At 45.4% G+C, this 22523-nt stretch overlaps 1 protein-coding gene and 1 long non-coding RNA gene across 3 annotated transcripts in view; one reads left to right on the forward strand and one right to left on the reverse strand.

Annotated features, from left to right (window-relative positions):
- Positions 1-4232, reverse strand: part of ITGB1 (integrin subunit beta 1) — a 74535-nt gene extending 70303 nt beyond the window's left edge. The window contains exon 1 of one of the 2 annotated variants that reach the window (XM_074946192.1): positions 4026-4232. In XM_074946192.1, the coding sequence (XP_074802293.1) occupies positions 4026-4034 (9 nt within the window). In that variant the 5' untranslated portion in view covers positions 4035-4232. The remainder of the gene's footprint in view (positions 1-4025) is intronic. The other variant, XM_074946193.1, reaches the window with a different exon arrangement.
- A 361-nt stretch (positions 4233-4593) lies between these two features.
- Positions 4594-14063, forward strand: LOC141981777 (uncharacterized). The gene is made up of 3 exons (XR_012637912.1): positions 4594-4655; positions 10736-10888; positions 12649-14063. It is a non-coding gene; the product is annotated as an uncharacterized LOC141981777 (long non-coding RNA).
- Positions 14064-22523: the final 8460 nt, after the last annotated feature.

The following is a 22523-nucleotide window of genomic DNA, read 5'->3' on the forward strand; positions in this document are numbered from 1 at the left end:
TGACATAACTGTTTACAAATATCTGAAGAGTGTTCTTACTAAAGGTAATACAGGAATTATTTAGTGTAGTAAAGAGGAGTAAAACTAAGAGAAAAGGGATGAAACTGTGAATAAGACGACTTATTCTGAACATCGGGAAAAGCTTCCAGACATTGAGGTGTATTCAGCTGCGGGATCATTTCCCAAGTGAAGTGATTGAAGCTCAATAAAGTGGGGCATTTAAAACTAGACTGAACAAAAACCTCAGGGAACAATCACTCACTGGGATACCTGAAGATGCATACATATTTCACAAAATAACTTGCAGCCCTTTTCAACTGGATCTCAAAGCCTTTTACAAAGCTGGATACAAATTAACATTTTTACATTAGGTTAATGATGCAAAGGCAGAGCGACTTGCCCAGAATCATTACAGTCAGGAAAAGTTACTCATCTGGAGTATTGCGTACAGTTCTGGGTGCCACATTTCAGAAAAGATGTGGATAAATTGGAGAAAGGCCAGAGAAGAGCAAAGAACATGATTAAAGGCCTAGAAAATATGACCCATGGGGGAAGATTGAAAAAACTGGGTTTGTTTAGTCTGGAGAAGAGAAGACTGAGGGGGACATGATAACAGTTTTCAAGTACATAAAAAGGTTGTTACAAGGAGGAGGGAGAATAACTGTTCTCCTTAACCTCTGAGGATAGGATAAGAAGCAATGGGCTTTAATTGCGGCAAGGGCGGTTTAGGTTGGACATTAGGAAAAACTTCCCATCAGGATGGTTAAGCACTGAAATGAATTGCTTAGGGACGTTGTGGAATCTCAGATTTTTAAGAGCAGGTTACACAAACACCTGTCAGGGGTGGTCTAGCTCTATATAATACTTAGTCCTGCAGTGAGTGGAAGGGACTGGACTAGTTGACTTCTCAAGATCCCTTCCAGTCCTATGATTCTATAATTCTAACTACCACTCAAATGCTCAATCCACTAGACCAGAGCTCCAGTACTGAAGTGCTGACAAACCTTAAAGATGTTTTCTAGCTCTAGATTTTATTAAGACAGGATTCCAGTCTCCATGGCTGTCAATCTTGCACTTCTCAATATATTTAATTGCAAACATTTCAAAGGACTATGGGCATGTTTACACTTGCCATTTAAAGGGGAAAAAAGTCCCTTTTTTGCGCAAAAACCGTGGGAGCGTCAATGACTTTTTGCATACAGCTCTTACCGGTGATGCTGTTGTAGTGATGTGCAAGTGAAGACACGTTCTTCCTGTTTACAGAGCTTTTAGCCTCCACAGGATATCCCACAGTACCTAGGTGATCACTCTGGCCAGCAGCTCTGCTGCTCTGATGCCAGGTAAACAGACATCCAGCCCTTCCCCCGTAAAGCCCCAGGAACTTTGAAACTCCCCTTCCTGTTTTCTTGGCAAACGCTCACTTATCATCTGGCCAGGTGACAATGCCTGCTCCACAGAGCAAAGGATCCCCTGTTTAGAGCAATGCTGAGCTACTGGAGCTGATCAGCGTTTGGGAAAAGGAGGCTGTGCAGGGACCCCCCCCGCACCCACAAGACCTATCATCAAAATGTTGAGAGCTGCACTGTGGGATAGCTGCCCTCAGTGCACTGCTCTCATCGGCCGCAATGGAAGTGCTGCAAATGGAAACACACTCTGACACCCGTGGAAGTGAGTACGCAAACCAGTGCTTTTCTTTCACCGGTTCACTATCACCAGTGAAACTGACAGCGCACAAACTCTGCAAGTGTAGACATAGCCTAAAGTTAACAATGTGTCATCCTTAACTCACTTGGTCTTGGCTATCTATTGCTAGTTGCTCACTGTTTTCACAGGCTTTACTTATGGCTTTAGGCAGCCTTGCACAATGCTACTTAACCATTTGCCTGAGGTAAGTAATTTGTGTGTGTGACAGGAGAGTGAATCATCAGTTTTGTCATGAGTAGGGCGGATGTATAGACTGTGTCTTTGCTACCATGCCTTCACGAGTTTCAAAGGCTTATTTAAATTTAGATATTTCTGAATTTACTTGGTAGTGGCATGAATCAAAGTACTTAAGGAAAATTACAAAATCCAAAACCTCAATCCCTCTCAAGTTTTCTCTGTTTTTTTTTAAAACACAGAATAATTTCCTCCCCCATGTGATCGCATTTCCTCTTGAATTTCTAATGCATCAACACCAGAGATGGCCTGGACCTATTTGTATTCCAGTAAAGCCCTAATCACACCAATACGTAAGCTGCTACTTAATTTTAAGCACATGAGCAGTCAGAATATCAGGGTTGGAAGGGACCTCAGGAGGTCATCTACTCCAACCCCCTGCTCAAAGCAGGACTAATCCCAACTAAATCATCCCAGCCAGGGTTTTGTCAAGCTGGGCCTTAAAAACCTCTAAGGAAGGAGATTCCACCACCTCCCTAGGTAACCCGTTCCAGTGCTTCACCACCCTCCTAGTGAAAAAGTTTTTCCTAATATCCAACCTAAACCTCCCCCACTGCAACTAGTCCAGCTCACATAATGAATTACTCATGCACTTAAGTACTGGCATGAGCAGGGCCTTACTGGCATACTAAGGGCAGATACAGTAGATGAAACGAACCATTCAGATTTTATTTTTAAAAAATGTTTAACGACCACGGGGTGGATTTTTTGTTAGACATTTCCCACCGAATTAGTCAAAAAATTGACATAATATATAGTAGCTCTACAGTGACTGAGGAAAAGTTTCCCCTCCCCCTTGTTTATCCCAAGGACCAGGCTATACTGAGGAAAGAATTAATACTTTAAAGACTACATTGCTTTCATACTGCTGCAGCTAGAGTATTTTTCCAAAAACCATGTATTCAACAGATTACATGCTGAGACCTAGCATTCATTCCCTGTTCTCTTTCAGACTGCAACAAGTTTATATGGCAGTTATAAAACCCTGAAAAACAATCACTTATGAGAGAAACAACAACAAATCCGTAACTATCAAGCAGTCAGAATGTCACATCATCATGCAAAGTCACAATGTATTAAATCAGATTTAAATGTTAAACAAGCTTGCTTTCACTGATCTATTCAATACATGCAAGGAAATCATGTTACAATTTTTTAAAAAGCAATAGGGAACCTCCTAGATCTGCAAACTCCTAAACTGAGTCACATATGATCTTATTACTGTAGCTCTGTCCTTCCTCCCTCCCTGTTGTCTGTCGCCTTCCTGTCTAAAACCTTTTCGGGGTGGGGGTAAGGGCCTTGCCTTTTTACTGGTTTCTGTAATGCACTTTAAGAACACGGTTGCTAGTACCCAAGTGAGTTAAGAAGTTAGCTAGTAGTGCCGGGCTGAACAAGGATTCATACTGCACATTCACAAAGCGCCTCCGTTCAGCCTCTAGACTCCCACCCCATTTCACAAATGCCACAGAAAAGCAGCACCTTTGGGGTGCGTACAGCACCCTCCACAAAGCAGGGAGCCGAGGAGATGAGGGGCGCTCCCATCCTTTAGGGAGGCACGGGGATAAAGCCGCTACCCTTATGGAAAGTGCCACGGGGTATTTCGCGGCCGCTCTGCACGGCCAGGCCCTTGGGCCGAGCCCCCAAGGCGTTGAAGGGCTGGGCGGCAGGCGGACAAAGGGCCCGGGCATTTCACGGTCTGGCTTTAGGGCCGGGAGCCCTGGCCACGCTGACACTGACCGGGGCCCGTGGGGGGCAGCCCCGCCCTGCAGGGGGCCGGGGAGCCAGGGCTGGCACTGCCCTGAGGCGGCCGGGGCTGGCTCCCTACCCTGCACGCCGCCCGCGGCCCCCGCGGGTGCGGGGGGCAGACCCAGCACCGCCGGGCAGCGCCCCACACTTCAGCCCCCGGGGAAGCAGCGGCCGGTGCCCTGCCCCATCCCGCTGGGCACGGGGGTGGCCAGCCCCGTCCCGGGCAGCGGGTCACGCAGTCCTTGCCGCGCGGGCTGCCCGCGCAACGGGCCCGGGTTGGGCCGCGGACCGAACGGGCGGAAACCTGCAGCGGCAGCGAGCGCGGCCCCCCAGCCCCGTACCTTGGCCATGGCGCGAGAAGGCGGCGGCGGCGGCAGAGGCGCGCTCGGGGCCCGGCTGGCTCAGGTCTGTCCCCCCGGGGGCCCCGGAGCGACTCTGGGCGCGGCGCAGCGGGAGCCCCTGGCGCTGTTCCCTGGGTGTCTCTGTGCCCGGCGCCGCTCGCTCCCTCGCTCGCTGGGAGCCCCGTGTGCGGGCCGCAGGGGGTGGGAATTGGGTCCGGGCCCAGCGGCCGCTCCTCCTTCGCCTCCGGAAGCGCATTCCTTCCCGCGGCCGTCAGGCCGGCCCCTGGGCGGGGGAGCAGCTTGGCGGGGGTTCCTCGGGGGCCCGGAAACTGGGAATAGGGCCCCGGCCCGACTGACTCACCTACCCCTAGGGGCACCCCCAGTCCCCAGTGTAGGGGACCCCCCCGCCGCCGCCAACACTGTATCGCCAGGGCAAGTTACACGGGCGCTGCCCAAGTGTAAGAGCCTCTTGCTCCCCCTCAAAGCTGCAGCAGTGTGTGTGTTGCTTTTAATTACAAGCCTGGCGGTCTTTGGTGGTGGGGTTTTATTTGTTTGTTTATTTATTTATAGGCCCCACCACCTGGTTTCAAGTGATTGTATGAGGCTCTCAGCTTCCAGCTAAAAGAAAAAGTAAGTGTCTAGCCTTCCGGGCTATGGAGTAGGGTTGCCAGGTGTCCGGTTTTTGACTGGAACAGCCGGTCGAAAAGGGGCCTTGGCAGCTCTGGTTGGCCACAGCTGACAAGGCCACTAAAAGTCCAGTTGGCCACAGCAGGGCTAAGGCAGGCTCCTCCTCCCACACCCTGAACTGCTCATTTCTGGCCCCACCCCAGAGCCCATACCCCCTCCCGCATCCCTAACCCCCTCCAAAACCCCACATCCCCAAGCACCCTCCCGCTCTTCCTAGCTAGCAGCCACCTCAACTCAGTGGCTTTGCTCTCCACAAGCAGCGGGTGGCTGCTTGGGGAGGAGGGGTCAGGTGGAGATGCTCTGAATTTGCAGCTCTCTTCCCCCATAGTCCCTACCTAGGAGCCTCCACTTCAGCCCCTCTGAGCTCTCTAGGATATGTCTACACTGCAATTAAATGCCCTGCTGCCCTGGCTTAGCAGACTGGGGCTGTAACATTACTGTGTAGACATTTTACAATAGTGTTTAAAATCTCTCCCTGGTGAGGTGAAGGGTATTTGAATCACACATTCCATCTCCTCTGCCCAGGTGCCAACTTTCCAAAGTGCCGGGGAGTGCTCAACCCTCAGCTCTGCCCCACACTCCGCCCCTTCCCCCAAGGCCTCACCTCTGCCCTGCCTCTTCCCACCCAGTTCCACCCTCTCCTCTGAGCACATTGCATCCTTGCTCCTCCCCCAGCCTCCTGCACGCTGCGAAACAGCTGATTGCGGTGGGAGGTGCTGATCCGTTGGGCCTGCCAGCAGGCGGGAGGCACTAGGAGGTGGCGGGGAGCTAATGGGGAGCTGCTAGTGGATGCTCAGCACACACCATTTTTTCCCCATGGGTGCTCCAGGGCTGGAGCACCCATGGAGTCGGTACCTATGCCTGCTTGGGCCTTGTGGTGAAAATGAGCAAGTGAGCAAGGGTGGGGGAGAGTGAGCAATGGAAGGAGGGGGGATGGAGTGAGCAGGGGGCGGGGAAAGGGTGTTTGGTTTTCTGCAATTAGAAAGTTTGCAACCCTATGAGAGAAGTTTGAAAATGTGACCTGGCTGCACACCAAAGGCTCAAAACCCAGAAAATAAATGCAAAGAACACAAAATGTATTAATCTCATGATTTTTAAGGCCTGACACATGATTTTTTGAATACCTGCAGTTGGCATTATTGCTGTTAGTACAATCTGCCTAGGCTTCACATTGTCTTTGGAGTTTTATCCTCCAGCTATTTGTCATCATTGTTTATCCCTGATCCGGTGTGGGTGCTCTCTCTGTACTCTCTCAACTCTCTCCCAAAGTTGTAAAACTGTGTTTGACAAGACACTTCTCTCTGAAGTTTCTTTCCTTTCTCCTAAAGTTGGGCAGTTTTTCTACATTGCATCTTAGTATATCAGATAATTTGAGGAACCGTCTTTCTACACTTCCTTATAATTTCAGTAGAAAATGTTTATCTCAGGCTCTCCCTTGTAATGTTAATTTCAGTCACTAGTCAGAATTTGGACTGTGCTTTGTGTCTTCCATTTTCCACCTCTAATTTAAAGTCACTGATTATATATTTGGTGAGTCTCCCCTCTTTAGGCAATATGACACGGGGAGTACCCCAAATCCTGGGACACATTTTCCCAAGTTCCTGAAGCAGCAGCTGATAAATTGGATGCTGCTGGTTTCTGACTCATCACCATTTCTAGGCCCAGTAATCCTGCTTTAAAGGTGAACAGCAAAGGTGAAAAAGAAAATGTATTTGTGCCCTTACCTTAGACTGATCCTTTATGATTTATAAAGATTGCCTTAAAGATTTTCCAAAAGTGAACTTTATTTTGAAGAGACAAGGTGATGAGTTAATATCTTTTACTGGATCATCATCAGCTGTTGGTGAGAGACAAACTTTCAAGATTATATATAGCTCTTTCTTCAGGTCTGAGAAATGTACTCAGACTTGCAGCTTATCTACACTGGCAATTTCACACAGGGGTGTGAAAAACCACCCCCCTGAGCGCAACAAGTTTCAGCACTGTAAAGCGCCAGTGTAGACAGTGCACCAGTGATGGGAGCTACGCCCCTCATGGAGGTGGGTTTTTACAGCGCTTTAGCATTGCCAGCGTAGACTAGCCCTCAGAGTGCCAAGCTAAATGCAAGGTGGAACAGATTGTTTAGCATAAGTAGTTACTACACATTTCAAGGGACCATTCCAGGTGAAGTGTCCCATTAACACCTCTCCATTCATGGGAGGAGGGGGAAGGGAAAAAAGCTGGGGGGGAGGGGTTTAAGTGGAATATAGCTTGTTGCAATAAGCCATAAATCCAGTGTCTGTATTCCGTGCACGATTTTTAGTATCTAGCAAAGTTATGAATGTAAGTTCCTGGGTTTGTCATTTCAAGGTGTTGTGCAGGTTTCTTTTGAGGATGAGGACTAAGATGGGATTCTGAAGGAACTGACAGACTGAATCAGCAACATAGCTTAAAAAAACCAAGCAGGCAAACTCCAGATATGTATTGATTCCTTACATCTCAATAAAGCTCTATAATGCTGTTATCCTTCACCAACAATTGAACAGATCCTGCAATAACTTAATAAAAGGCAAAGGTCTTTTCTGGTTTAGGTGTTATAGATGGCTCCTTGCAGCTAAAACTTGATGCAGAAAGCTCTTAATTGGCTACCTTCTGGACTCCTAGCAGATATAGGTAGCTGTGAAAGAAATGCCAAATAGGAATTTGGTTGAGAGGTTTGAGGAGGCTGAGGCAATTGCAGATAACATTTTAGTGCTTGTTTACACTACCGCTTAAGTCAATGTAAGTTATGTTGCTAACGGGTGTGAAAAAGCCACCCCCTGAGCAATGTATGCTGGCGGGAAACGCTCTCCTATTGACATAGCTTCCACCTCTAGTTGAGGTGGAGTAATTATGCTGATGGAAGAGTGCTCTCCTGTTGGCCTACAGCATCTTCACCATACGCGCTACAGTGGTCCAGCTGCATCGGTGCAGCTGAGCTGAAGTAGCGCAGTAGTGTAGACTGGCCCTTAGTCTAAGGCCTTGTCTACACTGCCACTTTCAGCACTGCAACTTTCTTCGCTCGGGGGTGTGAAAAAACACCCCCCCTCCCGAGCAACGCAAATTTCAGCACTGTAAAGTGGCAGTGTAGATAGTGCTACAGCGCTGGGAGCTATTCCCCTTACAGAGGTGGTTTTATTGCAGCACTGGGAGAGCTCTCTACTACACAGCCACGGCAGCGCTTTAATGTCAGCTGTGTAGATATACCCTTTGGCCTGGGCTGCACGGGGGGGGGGGGGCGGTTTCGAACTAAGATTCGCGTAGCTGAAGTCGAAGTATCTTAGTTCGACTTACCTGGCTGTCCTCACGGCAGCGAGTCAACCGTGGCGGCTCCCCCGTCAACTCCTCTTACTCCTCCTGCCGAGGTGGAGTACAGGCGTCGATTCGGGGATCAATCGATCACTATCCGCTGATCCGGCGGGTAATGAAGATGTAGCCTTAGTTTGGTTGTGTAGACTCCCTCAAAGAGGCTAATGCTAATCTCAATCATAGCCTGATTATGCTGCTCAACACAGCATGCTAAGTGAATCTAAAACTGAGTAAGAAAAAAGACGCTGCACCTATCAGCTTTGCTGTATATTGGACACCTTCTAATGGTAGAGGGTTTAAAAATAGATCCTGAGAAGGTTGAAGTAATTTTGAGCATGTCCTGTCCACAAAATGTGGAAGACAGAGTTTTGTGGAGGATTTGTAAATTAACTGTCCAGGTTCTGCACAGCTCTACTTTTCACTAGTACAAGTAGGTGAATGATTGACATGGGATAGATTTAAGCAGCAGGCTGCAACTTTATTAAATATACTTTGGGGACTGGCACTACATTGTCCATTCCCAGCTGTCATGTACCAGACATTTAATTAGTTCCAGTGCAGGTTACAGGGCTTTGGCCATGTATGAAACTACAGACTCTGTTCAGTTGTGCAACTTTTCCCCTGGCAGAGGCCAGAAGGCTGAGTGGGGGAAACTTCACTCTGCAAAAACTTCAAGCTTCTCCTCCCACATAAGCACAAGGTCCACCTGTGCAGGAGTCTCATTTACCTCTGGGAGCTGGCCTTTTTAGCCTTTACCTGCACTGATGAGTCAGTAACTGTAACAGCATTATATGAACCTCAATTCCTAGTATTTCTAACCCACCTGTGCTTCCAGGAGGCTGTGAGGAAGGCAAGAAAACCCACTGGACTGCATGCCAATGGTGAATTGTGAGTGGGATAGCTAGAAATGGGTTGGGTTGGGGAGAAGAGGCTGAGAACTGAATAGACTGGGGTATGTGTGCGTGTTAGAACTGATGCCTTTCATTGGACTACTAATTTTTAGTCAGGCTAATATGTTTTTATAGGAATTTTGCGCTATTTGTTGTTAGAAATCTTAATAAAGGGTTATTTAAAATAAACAGTTTGATACCATGTTATAAGGTAAATAGCATGATCAAAGTTTACTTATAGCATTATACACATAAGAACATAAGAATGGCCATACTAGGTCAGACCAAAGGTCCATTTAGCCCATTTAGCTGTCTTCTGACAGTGGCCAACGCCAGGTGCTTCAGAGGGAGTGAGCAGAACAGGTAATCGTCAAGTGATCCAACCCCTGGTACTCATTCCCAGCTTCTAACAAAATTTCACAAGAATTGTAATGGGTCCAATAAAGTACTATTGAATTCAATTAAAATAGTCCTCCTGCCCCCTCTTTTCATTGGTATTTTTAATTGGAGGAATTGGTAATGATGCCTTGCATTTTGTGTCAGTTCTTTGTAATATATATTAAGTGTGCATAAACAGTTTAAGGAATATATTCTCAAGCTGTAGAATGTACCAGGTCAACTGGAAATATTGGCAAAGCAGTACGTGTTCCAGTATATATTTGTAATCTGTTCATTTAATAATATTTAATTTTTTTGGATTAGATGCCATAGAGCCCCCTTTTATCCAATAACCAAATTAAGGTAGAAATTCAGAGATCCCGTGAACAGATGCTAATGGTGAGAACAAGAACAGATCTGAGTGTAGGTTAGCATCTTAGATACTCTCTTTAAAATATTTATGGTATCTTTTGAATATGGCATTGCTTAGTAGGCACAACTAGTTTAGTTAGCCATTGGAAATAGATTACTCCAGCTAACGACTGACCTAGCCACTGATTCGAACCTAACCCAGGGGTTCTGAAAATTTTTCATTCATGGACTACATTTTAATACAGAGAGTGTTTCATGGACCACCCATTTTCCCACTGATGACTGAGCAGACCATTTCTTCCTGTGTGTCACTATATAACACTCACGTGGCAATTACAGTAATTGCTTACATGAAGAGTAATTTTAGGAAAGTGTTCAGTTCTTTAAAGGTATTCTTAAATGCAGTTTAACATCTGGCAATAAAAAGGAGGAGCCAGCACTGTGGACCCCCAGCAAGTACCCCATGGATCACCAATACTCTGTGGACCACAGTTTGAAAACCTCTGATCTAATCTCTTTGGGTAAGTCTACACAGCAAAGACAAACCCTCTACTGGCCCTTGCCAGCCGACTTGGCTCACAGGGCTCGGGCTACAAGGCTGCTTCATGGCTGTGTAGACTTCTGGGCGCTCTGGGACCCTCCATGTCACAGGGTCCTAGAGCCCAGGCTCTAGCCTGAGCCAGGAAGTCTACACAGCAATGGAACAGCCCTGCCATGGTTTTTCCTTTGCTGCGGAGACACACTCTTTGTGTCTCGGTTTCATCTGTAAAATGAGATAATTATACTTGCCTGCCTCACTAGGTTGTACTGAGGAATAATTAGTTAATATTTGCAAACTGTTTTGAAGATGTAAAGTTCTATAAAGTATTATTAATAATTATTTATATTACAATAGTGACTAGTGGTCCTAATAGAGATCCAGATCCCATTGTGCTAGGTACTGTACAAAAGTAAGAGACAGTTCCTGCCCTGAAGGGTTTACAGTCTAAATAGATAAGACAAAGAGCATGAGAGGAAGGAGAGAAGCCAAGTAACTTTCCCAATAATACTCAACAGGTCAGTGACAGAGCCAGAAATAGAGCCCAGGTCTCTTGAGAGTCAGTCCAATGCAAATCACTGGACCACACTGCCCCTATGGTATCAGCACTTCTTATTTTCCAGTTCTATGATTTGGAGACTTCAAGTGACAGAGATCCATGACATCAACAAGTAAGATGATCCAATGGTTTCTTATCCTCACTGTTAAAAAGGTGTGCCTATTTCTAGTCTGAACCTATCTAGCTTCAGATTCTAGCCATTAGATTTTGTTATGCCTTTGCCTGCTAAATTAAAGAGCCCTCTACTATCAGAAGTTTTCTCCCTCATATCATTCTTTTCTAAACCCTTTCCAGTTTACCAAAATCCTTTTGAAAGTGTGGAACCCAGAACTGAACACAGTAATGGCCTCACTAATGCTGTAGAAAGAGGTAATATCTCCCCACTTCTACTCAATAGTCCCCGACATATACATTGGCTTACACTGGGTCTCTTAGCTACAGTATCACACTGGCATCTTGTGTTTAGTTGGTTATTCCAAGTCCTTTCTAGAGTAACTGTTTTCTAGTCAAACCTGTAAGTGTGACCTATATTTTTTTTTTACCTAGATGTGTGACATTGCATTTGGTTATATTAAAACACATACTGTTCAAACAAACCCAGCTTTCCAAGTGATCCAGATTGCTCTGTAGAACTAACTTATACTTGCGTATCATTCCACCAATTGTTATGCCCTCTGCAAACTTTACTAGCAATTATTTTATATTTTCTTCCAGATTATTGTTAACAATATTGAATTATATTGAGCCAAGAACAGAACCCTGTAGGGTCTCACAAGAAATATCCCCAATGGATGATGAGTCTGCATTTGCAATGTTTGAGATCCATCAATTAGTCAGTTTTTAATCCATTTACTATGAGCTACATTGACTTTTGTATAGGAGGGGTAGGCTCTGAGGGTCACAAAACACTCACTGAGGCCCTTGTATAGATTGCCCTTGACCCTAGGGAATCCACAGAGCTTGGGAACATGACCCAAAGCTCATTTGAAGAAGAGGTAAATATTACCATCCCATAGAGTTTTCCCCCCCCCCCCCCGGATTCTTTTCTTCTGGATTTTGCCATAGAGAGGGTGCTCCAGCTCTTAAACTTTAATATTATTTATTTTTGTGTAAAAAAAAAAAAAGGTTAAGCTTTTTTGAGGGGGAGATGGGTGGGGGAAGGGGTTTCTTTTGACCTGCTGAAGAATATGGAGGAAATAGGAAATTGGTCTCTGATTGGTCTGAGATAATCTGGGGAGAGGACAATTTTATGCTAATCAGTCCTTTTGCACACTGTGAGAGGAAGAGGAGGTATATACAGATGAGGTGATCACAGGCAAGAAGAGAAGTCAGGAAACAAGAAGGGGAGAGTCTAAAGGAAAGAAGTAGCACTTTCTGTCAGTGACAGACAAGAAGCCCTGCCTCCAGAAAACCCACTCAGTCATTTGGAATTAGGAGATCCTCCTGACCTAAGTATGAAAATGACTACACACATTAAATATTGGGCAGGTCCCATTACTTTTAAAATAGTGACTCTTCCTTTGTCATTGGTGAGATACTGTCCTGCTTTGACATACACCTCTACCCCGATATAATGCTGTCCTCGGGAGCCAAAAAATCTTACCAAGTTATTGGTGAAACTGCGTTATATCGAACTTGCTTTGATCCACCGGAGCGTGCAGCCCCGCCCCCCCGGAGCGCTGCTTTACCGCGTTATATCCGAATTTGTGTTATATCGGGTCACGTTATATCGGGGTAGAGGTGTATTTCTGAAATAGCTCTACCCACCGTTACGCAGTGCCTCCCCTTTTTTACACACCTAATGTCGCTCTCCACACTCCAACACCTTAAAACGGTTTCTTCCTCTCTCTTTGTCTCTCTCTTTTTTTCTAGACTGTTACACAAAAACTTTTGGCAGAGCAGCTCATACTGAAGGAGATGATTGTACTAGGATTCCAACAATTCACAGCCAACTGCTCTCCTACTTTCAAAGATCTATTACGGAATTTCCACCTAACAACATAGTTCTCATAGGGGTTTTTTTGTTCACTAGGATCTAAAGGCTGAAGTTAATGGTGGTTTTGCCTGACTACAGATTTGTTCCATTATCTTTTCATCTCATTTCCATAAGAGGCTCTTCCATAGCAACTTCCTGTACGGTTATTCTGGCTGCATTCTGTGTTTTACACCAGGTGTTTCTTTTCCTCTCCATGCCAGCAGCGCTTATCATTTTATAGCTGGCATCTCTTTAGTTTGTAGCAGTACTTGCATATCCCACAGAACCACTCAAAACAAATATTCAATATCTTTTAAAAATCTAATGAGTTTACCTTTTGAACACACAATCACAACTTTTATTGCCAAATTATATTATCATTTATAAAAATCCAAATCCAAAACTCCATTCTGACGCCAGATAGGTTGAATGAACAGACCAGGACAAAAAGAATTGTTGTCAGTGAACTAATAATAATTAGAATGTTCAGGAATAATTCTGTGACGTTATTGACATGAACTGTGACCATATAAATCATTGTTGCAACCAGGGTCCTATGGTTGCACCAGGTCTTGTACATAGGAGGCCAAGTAAGGTGTCTATGGAAAGTTTGTAGTTTGCTGGTTATGATTATGCTGTCTGTATGTGTGTATATTTCTTGTATTTGCAGTTATGAATATTGGCTATGTACTTGTATCTCAATGTGTTTGATTCTAAGTAGCCTCGGTGAAGTCTTTGGTCAGCTTTTTGAGAAAGGACTTTTCTCAGTAAGTGCCCAATCAAGAAACATTTAACTGACAATGGACTTTGGGAGACGCCAGTCCACACCTGAGCTTTCCTAGGAATGTTCAAACCAACGTGTAAACAGTGGCGTCGGCCTGCAAAAAGCTGAATCATTCATAGACATGTGACTTGCCCAGGTGGCTACAAACTCCATCTTGTTGCTGTGACTTTGCACAAAAGAACAAAGGGGTTTCCGCCCACAAGAGAGGAAAATATAAAAGACCCTGGAAGCCTCACCATTTGGTCTTCAGCTGGCTTAAAAGATGGCCTCTTCACCCCAAAGAGATGCCTGAAAGAAACTTGAACAAAGGACAGTAACTACAGGGATGTGAGTGATTGTTGGACCCAGACTAGGTAGGAGTCCAGTCTGTGAAAGAAGCTTATTGGAACATCTCTGGGGGTGAGATTTCATCTATAATCAGTTTCTTAATGTATTAGGTTTAGACTTGCGTGTTTTTGTTTTATTTTGCTTGGTAACTTACGTTGTTCTGTCTGTTATTACTTGGGACCACTTAAATCCTACTTTTTATATTTAATAAAATCACTTTTGCTTATTATTGAAACCAGAGTTAGTGACTAATACCTGGGGGAGCAAACAGCTGTGCATATCTCTCAATCAGTGTTATAGAGGGTGAACAATTTATGAGTTTACTCTGTATAAGCTTTATACATAGTAAAACGGATTTATTTGGGGTTTGGACCCCATTGGGAACTGGGTATCTGGGTGCTGGAGACAGGAGCACTTCTTAAGCTGTTTTCAGTTAAGTTTGGGGGATGTGGTTCAGACCTGGGTCTGTGTTGCAGCAGGCTAGTGTGTCTGGCTCAACAAGCAGGGTACTGAAGAGCCAAGCTGTCAGGGAAAACAGGCTCAGAGGTAGTCTCAGCACATCAGCTGGCAGTCCCGAGGGGGTTTCTGTGACCCAACCTGTCACAAATTCCTCCAATAACTATGAAAGCAGGAGGCTGGTTAGTTCAAAGATTCCAACTGTGAAGGTATCCGGTATAGTCATTTGTTAGAAAAATGTAATGCAAATACTTGTTCTAAAAGCAAAAGCTTACTTTAAATAGGACAACCACATTAAATGTCTGCATTTCTGAGCAGGTGGAAAGCATTTGGCCGACAGCCTTATGCCTCAAAACATACTCAAGGTCTGTGGCTGTTTTGTGTAACCACACACTTCAGCTTTCATGCAGTAGCTGAAGTTTAGCTAAAACTAAAATTACCCAAGTAGACCATAGTCTGTCCTCAGACAAGTACGTGCTGAAGTAAATGAGAGTTTGGTGTCTCCTTGCCCAGCCAGTCCCAATTTCTCTGCCACACAAGCTCTTTCACCTCCAGTTCCTCTTAGTCCCAGACCTTCCCCAGTCCTAGTTTCCTCCCCTAGCTCCCAGCCTTCTTACCCAACTAATCCAAGTATTCCCCTTACCCTGGCTCCCAATTCCTGGCTCCCCACTATGGATCCTTGATCTAATCTACTCCTTGTGGTCCTCCTGCCCTCCGGGCTGAGCTGTTCCTCCTTCTTCATGCTGCTTGAGTTCCAGCAGGGGAAGCATTGAGAGCACAAGAGAGGCAGTCTCCTTAATATCAGGGTCATAGGTGCTAGGTTATATGGGCCCATGAGGCCTGGGCTCCACCAGTAGACTGGACATGTGACCGAGACTGATGTTTGAGCTGTGGTGCAACCAGAAGAGGGGGCCCAAGTTACCTGCCCAATCTCCCCAAATTTGAGTGATGGTGTGACCCTAGGTGCCAGGTATGATGGAGGTATGCCAGGTATTTTTCTCCTGCCTTGGTCATTCTCCATACTCCAAAGTATAGGGGACTCAATCCATTACACCCCTCTGGGGGTTCTGCGCCATGCCCCTTGGGCTGCATCAAAACGGTTACAAACCTGGTATCTATTTCTCAGGGTATGTTTACACTATGGAGACTGTACTGGCATAGGTATGGTGATATAGCTATGCTGTATAACCCCATAGTGTAGCTGTAGCCTACACCAATGGAAGGGACTTTGCCATTGGTGCAGGAACGTCAGACAATGGTAGCTAAGTTGATAGAAGCATTCTTCCATCAACATAGCTATGCACACCGGGGGATAGGTCAGCATAGCTAGGCTGAGGATGTGGTTTTTCACACTCTTGACTGCCAGCTGTGTCGTGCTAAATTAAATATGGACCAGGCCTCAGTTCCTGTGACTGGTTCCACAGCAGGCCTCAGTAAATGGGAACAGGAGATAAAGGGAAAAATCCTGTTCAGCCCCTGCAACGTAGAGCTGGAGCAAGCTCAGTGCAGATGGAATCTTTGGAAAATTTAGCTGCCAAATTCTAACAGGTCTCTACTGAACATATTTGAACTGAGATTTTTTTGAAGTCTTAGCACTTGGCCGAATTTGGGCATATTTTAATGGGAATAGCAAAAATCACGCCCCTGTCAAAAAGGCAGCCCTCCTACTAAATTTTGAGCCCCTGCCCCAAAGCATGGTGCTCCTAGAGCTTCTCAGTGAAACAGTTGTAAGAATTTTTTAAAAGGGCAAAACACAGTATTTTTCCCTAATCTTGTTCTAGGACAGGGGTCGGCAACCTTTCAGAAGTGGTGTGCCGAGTCTTCATTTATTCACTTTAATTTAAGGTTTCGCATGCCAATAATACATTTTAACATTTTTTAGAAGGTCTCTCTCTATAAGTCTATATATTATATAAATAAACTATTGTCTGTAAACAAGGTTTTCAAAATGTTTAAGAAGCTTCATTTAAAATTAAATTAAAATGCTGATCTTATGCCGCCAGCCCACTCAGCCCGTTGCCAGCCTGGGGTTCCGTTCACCTCGGCCGGCAGCAGGCTGAGCAGGGCCTGCGGCTGGGACCCCGGCTGGCAAGGGACCGTCGGCCGGGACCCCAGACCGGCAGTGGGCTGAGCGGCTCAGCCTGCTGCCGCTCAGCTTTTGTCAGTCTGGGGTTCTGTCTGCCGGTTCCTGCAAGCCAGGGTCCCGGCTGCTGGCCCCACTCAGCCCGCTGCCGGTCTGGAGTCCCGGCTCTGTCCACATAGAGTAGGTACCTACCTTCTCCCTGATTCTAGCCATTCTCTTCTTCTCTCTGCACTGAGATGAGGGTGGGAGTGTGCTGAGAACATGGCTGGGGGTGAAGGAGCAGGCTGGGGGTTGGAGTGCAGGGTCTGGCCAGGAACTAGAATGAGGGAGGGGGCTCAGGGTTGGGGCAGAAGGTTTGGGTGTGGAGCGCTGACCTGGGCAGCTCCCATTTGGTGCGAGGGGTGCAGATGGGAATGTGTGTGTGTGTGTGTCCAGGAGCTCCTGTTTGGTGCTCAGGGGGCATGTGGGGGGTGCAAGAGTCAGGGCATGGGGTGGGGGGGGGCTGGGTATGTGTGGGGGGTGCAGGAGTCAGGGCAGGGGGCTGGGTATGTGTGGGGGGTGCCTGAGTCAGGGCTGGGGTTGTGGGGGGGGGGTTCAGGGGTCAGGGCACAGGGCTGGGGTGTGTGGGGGGTGCAGGGGTGAGGGCAGAGAGCTGGGTGTGTGTGAGGAGGGTTCAGGGGTGAGGGCAGAGGGCTGAGTGTGTGTGAGGGAGGTGCAGGGGTCAGGGCAGAGGGCTGGGGGTCTGTGAGGGGGTGCTAGGGTAAGGGAGAGAGCTGGGTGTGTGTGAGGAGGGTTCAGGGGTCAGGGCAGAGGGCTGGGGGGTGCAGAGATCAGGGCAGAGGGCTGGGGGTGTGTGATGGGGATGCAGGGGTCAGGACAGGGGGCTTGGGTGTAGGGATGTAAGGGTCAGGGCAGAGGGCTGGGGTCGTGGGGGTGCTCCCAGCCCCCTGCCCTGGGCAGCTCACGGCAGGGGGCTGGAGGGGATATGCCCTGATTCCACCCCGTTCCCCAAGGTCCCTGGAACAGAGAGCGGCTGTGGCTCTGCTTTTAACTCTTCCCCCTCCATAGCAAGGGCCGTCAGCTGATCGGCTGCAGGGAGGGAGAGGAGGAGGGGCAGGAACCCAGCATGCTGGGGGAAGAGGTCGGGGGAGGGGCAAGCTTGCCTGTCCTGCAAGGAGAGAGTGGGATCGGAAAAGAGCGGGCTGGGCCAGGAGGATTTTTAGTGGAACGCTGCTTTGTCTGCCCGAGTCCAGCAGACAGCAGCGTGCCATTAAAAATTGGCTCGTGTGCCGTGTTTGGCAGGCGTGCCATAGGTTGCTGACCCCTGTTCTAGGAAATGTCAAAATGATATTTGCTGAAACTTTCAATAATAAGTCAGTCTCAGACGGACACGTCTTGGAAAATTTCAGCCCGAATGATTAAGGTTTAGCAAAGATATAAACAAATGAAAACAAGGGGTATGTCTACATTACAAAACCTATATTAGTTCGACTTATGGTGCATGTCCACACTACTCTCACCAGCAGTGCTTCCACGACCTAAAAGGGGCAGTGGGGGAAGCTGAGACCCCAGTCTCTCAGCTCCACTGGCAACTTCCTCCCAATGGCTTGGCTGCCCCACAGGCTCCCGGAGGGCTGCCCCCCCTTGTCTCCCCATTCTGGAAGGGTAGGGGGAGCACTTGGGCTTCTCACCCTGAGTCTCAGCTGGGAGTGGGGTCTGAAGCCACCCCGGCTTCTCGCTGCCTGGATCCCAGCTGGGAACAGGGTGCAGCCGCCCAGCTCTCCAGGGGATGGGGGAGAGCAGCTGGGCTTTAGTTCCCTGGCTTTCTTGTCAATTTCATGGTTGCTGCCATGAAATTGACAAGACAGCAGATGTAAGGGAGGCAGTGTCTACACAGACTCTGTGTCACCCTAACTATACCAACATGAGCCTTATGCCTCTCATGGAGGTGGAGTTTTTATGTCTGTGTAGTAGGGCACTTACACTGGCTGGAGGAAGGCTATAGTGTAGACATTGACATAATTAGGTCGACATATGCTGCCTTATATAGACCTAACTATGTAGTGTAGACCAGGGTTTATAATTAGAAGCATTAGGCAACATTAACTACAGGCAATACTATCCAGTTCCACCTATAGTACTGTTTTGGAAGATTTAAATGGAGATTGCTAGGTAGTTTAGACTCCAAATTCTTTTACTACTTAACCCCCTCCCCCATGACCAATAATTAACAGAAATAATGGCATAATTTTAAAATAATAGAAAAAATATTTAATATACTTATTTCCCTGCACTGGGGGAAACATAAGTGCCTCACTATTGTACTAATTCATGAGAAGCAAAAAGTGGAACTGACTAGCGTAGTTTCACTGTTCGAGCTTAGTAAAATGCACGTTAAAAACACCCTCTATAAATCATAAAATCTAAATTAGAATTTTAAAACATTCTTTCTATTTTGATAATTTAAGCTATTATTGGTAACACAAGTATTTTTTAAAAGCTTGTTATTATTATTTGTCTTAATGGTGTCCCTTTAATTTGTTCTTAATTTTATTAAAGAGTAGCTAAAACTTTAATATTTTACTTTAAATTTATATCTCACTGTTTTCACTACTTGTTAAATAAAAGTCTACATAACTAAACTGATTACACAACAAATGCAACTTTTTGTCAAAGATTACGACTTTTGATGCTGTATAAAATATAAACACTGTTGCTCTGCAAGAATTCTTCATGGGCAGTATTGAGGATAACAGACTGTAAAGTCTTTGCCAAGGACCCAGGGGCAAGTCTTGAGCTGTTGTAAATTGTCATTGCTTCACTGGAGTCAATAGCCAATGGAGCAATGACAGTTAACAGCCGGTGGGGATCTGCCCCATTAGTGTTTCCTGTATGCTTTGTCAAATGTTGAGCACACAGTCTGTGCCCCATTTATACTAGCAATTGTCAATGTTTAAACTTGTATAAAACATTATTCAACAGGTTTCTGAGTAACAAGAAATGAGTCCAGGTCTGATTTAAGGTGTAACAGGATGCTCTATATAATATTTGTTAAATAGATTAGAGACTATTGGCCAAGTCCTGAAGCCTTGACTAAGTTCTTATTCAGTCCTTATTAAGCCACACTCTCAGTGAAGTGTTTGCACTTAGTGTTCTGGCCAGTCAGCAGGGATGGTTAATCAGAAACCTTCCTGCAATGTAAATCAGTCTAATCATGCTTCAATACAAATATAACTTATATCAGCCAGGATGTTATATATATTGTGGGAGGGGGGAAGGGAATAGTTGGAAGCATTCCATATTCATTGCAACTTTATTACTATATGACTTCTAGTTTACTTTTCATCGTTTTAAAAACGGCCTTGTAATTTAATGGAATGAAGAGTTCACTAACAGTTTTCAAACTGATTTGTCTCAACAGCAGGTGATTTGGAGACAGTCTTATTTCTGGACTCCATTCAGCTATTATTCACAATTTGGGCTACAAATACTATAATGTAAATAATACAAAACATGGAATTGATAAAAATGCTGGGATTTTACCTGTTCTATTAATTTAATTGCAAATGTTTAATGGAGAGTGTCCCCAAAACATACATTCATAGGATTTCCTGTGCATTGAGCAGCACTGCATTGCTCTAATCTATACCAGTACTGTACCATAAAAGTACACTGCAGTGACTCAGGCTGATTCATATATAGGGCAGATAATGCTTACAGTTCAGCTGGATCTGGATAGACTCATAAGTTGTTTGTGCAAGAAGATTCCGAGGCTTTAAAATGACGTGTTCATCTTCCTTTACTTAAATGTTTCATTTTAACCAAGTCATTGCATCCATTTTACCTCTTCTTTTTTTTAATCGAATTTTAATTAAAATTGTTATAGATATAATTTCCTTTGGGAAATAAAATACTGTATTATCCATATGTATGCTGTCTTCTTTTATACTGTGAGTTGAGAAGAACAGGCTGTGGGATACCCAGTTATACGGTCAGATAAAGTCTGAAGTGAAGATTAGTAATAATAATGACAATCTTCTTATTGTTGGGAATGGCTTTGATATCAAAGCAGAAAGAGGACATTAATTCACCTGAGGAAGGAGATTAGGACTCACTATTATGAGAGCTTTGAATGGTTAATAACAGTTTGTCCTTTGCTCTTTTGTGGTTATTGGAAGAAGAACAAATGATACAGTACTGATAAATACATCATAAACCTATTGCACCATCTCTCTTTTTGTAACAAATCTATTCCTTTAAAAGGAATATTGAAATATACTCTGGATTGGAACACAGTAAATGCATTAATTTAAGAGACTTTCTTTCAGGAGGTCATTTTTGGGGCATTTTATTTTTAGTATATTAGAAGTTATGCTTTTCACAGACTTCTTTTATTATGATTTATTTAAAAATATTGTATGTGTTTTGTTTTGGCACATGGAAAATTAGTTATCATTCACTGTAAGTGGACTCATGTACTATGCTCTGGGATTTGTTTTAAACTTTTGAGTATTGAAAGAATGAATGATTTACTCACTTTAAGCAGCAAAAGGCAAGATTCACAAAGAGAAAAGAAATGTAAATGTGGTGATGCTCCTTCTCACCACACCAAGCTTTTAGGCTCCTAGAACATCGCTGAGATTCACAAAGCCTAAATTCAGTACCAAGTCTTCCTGGACAATGAATGAGGTGAGATAGCTGCCTTAGAATGGGATTCACAGAAGTCAATATGGTAGGAAGCTCCTCACCTAAAATAGCCTATGAGAGGTGCCAAGTCAAGAGATGTGTGCTAAGCCCCCCTCCTCTTATGGAGATAGGCATCAAGTCTGGGATGCAGGGAAGTGCCTTCCTCTGCTTGGGATTCTGAGCTGCTCTGTTGGCATTCATCACCTATGTTGTTTTAGCAAGAAGCAAGGGAGAGATCGGAAAGGAGGAGGACCACCTCCCTCATAACATTTAGCCTAGTTGTCGTGGTACTCACTAGGATGTGGGACACCCATGGTGAGAATGGTTTTGAACAGGGATCTGCCACATCTCAGGTGAGTGCTATCATCACTGAGGTATAGGATATTCTGTTGTGGGGCTCTATCAGTCTCTCCTGTTGAAGCTGTTCCACTGTGGATAAATAATTAAAAAACAATTGAAGCAGGGGGACTGGAACCTGGTCTTCCACCTTTCTTGTGGAATAGCTTCAACATTGGACCAAAGAAATGTGAGGTCTCACACATCCGAAGTGAGAACGCTAACCACAGGTGTAAAAGTTATGAGGAAGGTCCTCCTCCCCTTTCACTCCCAAGCCATTTTGTGTAAGCTTGTCTGTACAGGCCTAATCTGAGCAAACGTATTGGAGCAGGTCCCATGGCAACATAGGTGAAGGAATGCCTATATTTTCCAGTTAATGCATTGCTCTGGGGCTTAGGTGTGCGGACACCTGGCATGGGAATGCAACCTGCATGCACAGAGGCAGAAACATAGGCTCCTAGGGATCTTCTACTGCAAATATTTAGGTGCCAAGTGATTTTAGATGCCTGCAGGACTTTGGGATAGTTGAGTGGGGTTTTGTGAATCCCCATCGGGCCTGATTCTAGCAAATACCAGCAACCACACACCACACAACAAAAACACTAACCCAGGAACCTATCCTTGCAACAAATCCCCTTGCCAACTGTGTCCACATATTTATTCAGGGGACACCATCATAGGACCTAATCACATCAGCCACACTGTCAGAGGCTCGTTCACCTGCACATCTACCAATGTGATATATGCCATCATGTGCCAGCAGTGCCCCTCTGCCATGTATATTGGCCAAACCGGACGTCTCTACGTAAAAGAATAAATGGACACAAATCACGTCAAGAATTATAACATTCAAAAAGCAGTCGGAGAACACTTCAATCTCCCTGGTCACTTGATTACAGACCTAAAAGTCGCAATATTACACCAAAAAAACTTCAAAAACAGACTCCAGCAAGAGACTGCTGAATTGGAATTAATTTGCAAACTGGACACCATTAAATTAGGCTTGAATAAAGATGGGAGTGGATGTGTCATTACACAAAGTAAAACTATTTTCCCATGTTTATTTTTCCCCCCTACTGTTCCTCACACGTTCTTGTCAA

Source organism: Natator depressus, chromosome 2 (genome assembly GCF_965152275.1).
Source record: "Natator depressus isolate rNatDep1 chromosome 2, rNatDep2.hap1, whole genome shotgun sequence".
NCBI lineage: Eukaryota > Metazoa > Chordata > Testudines > Cheloniidae > Natator > Natator depressus.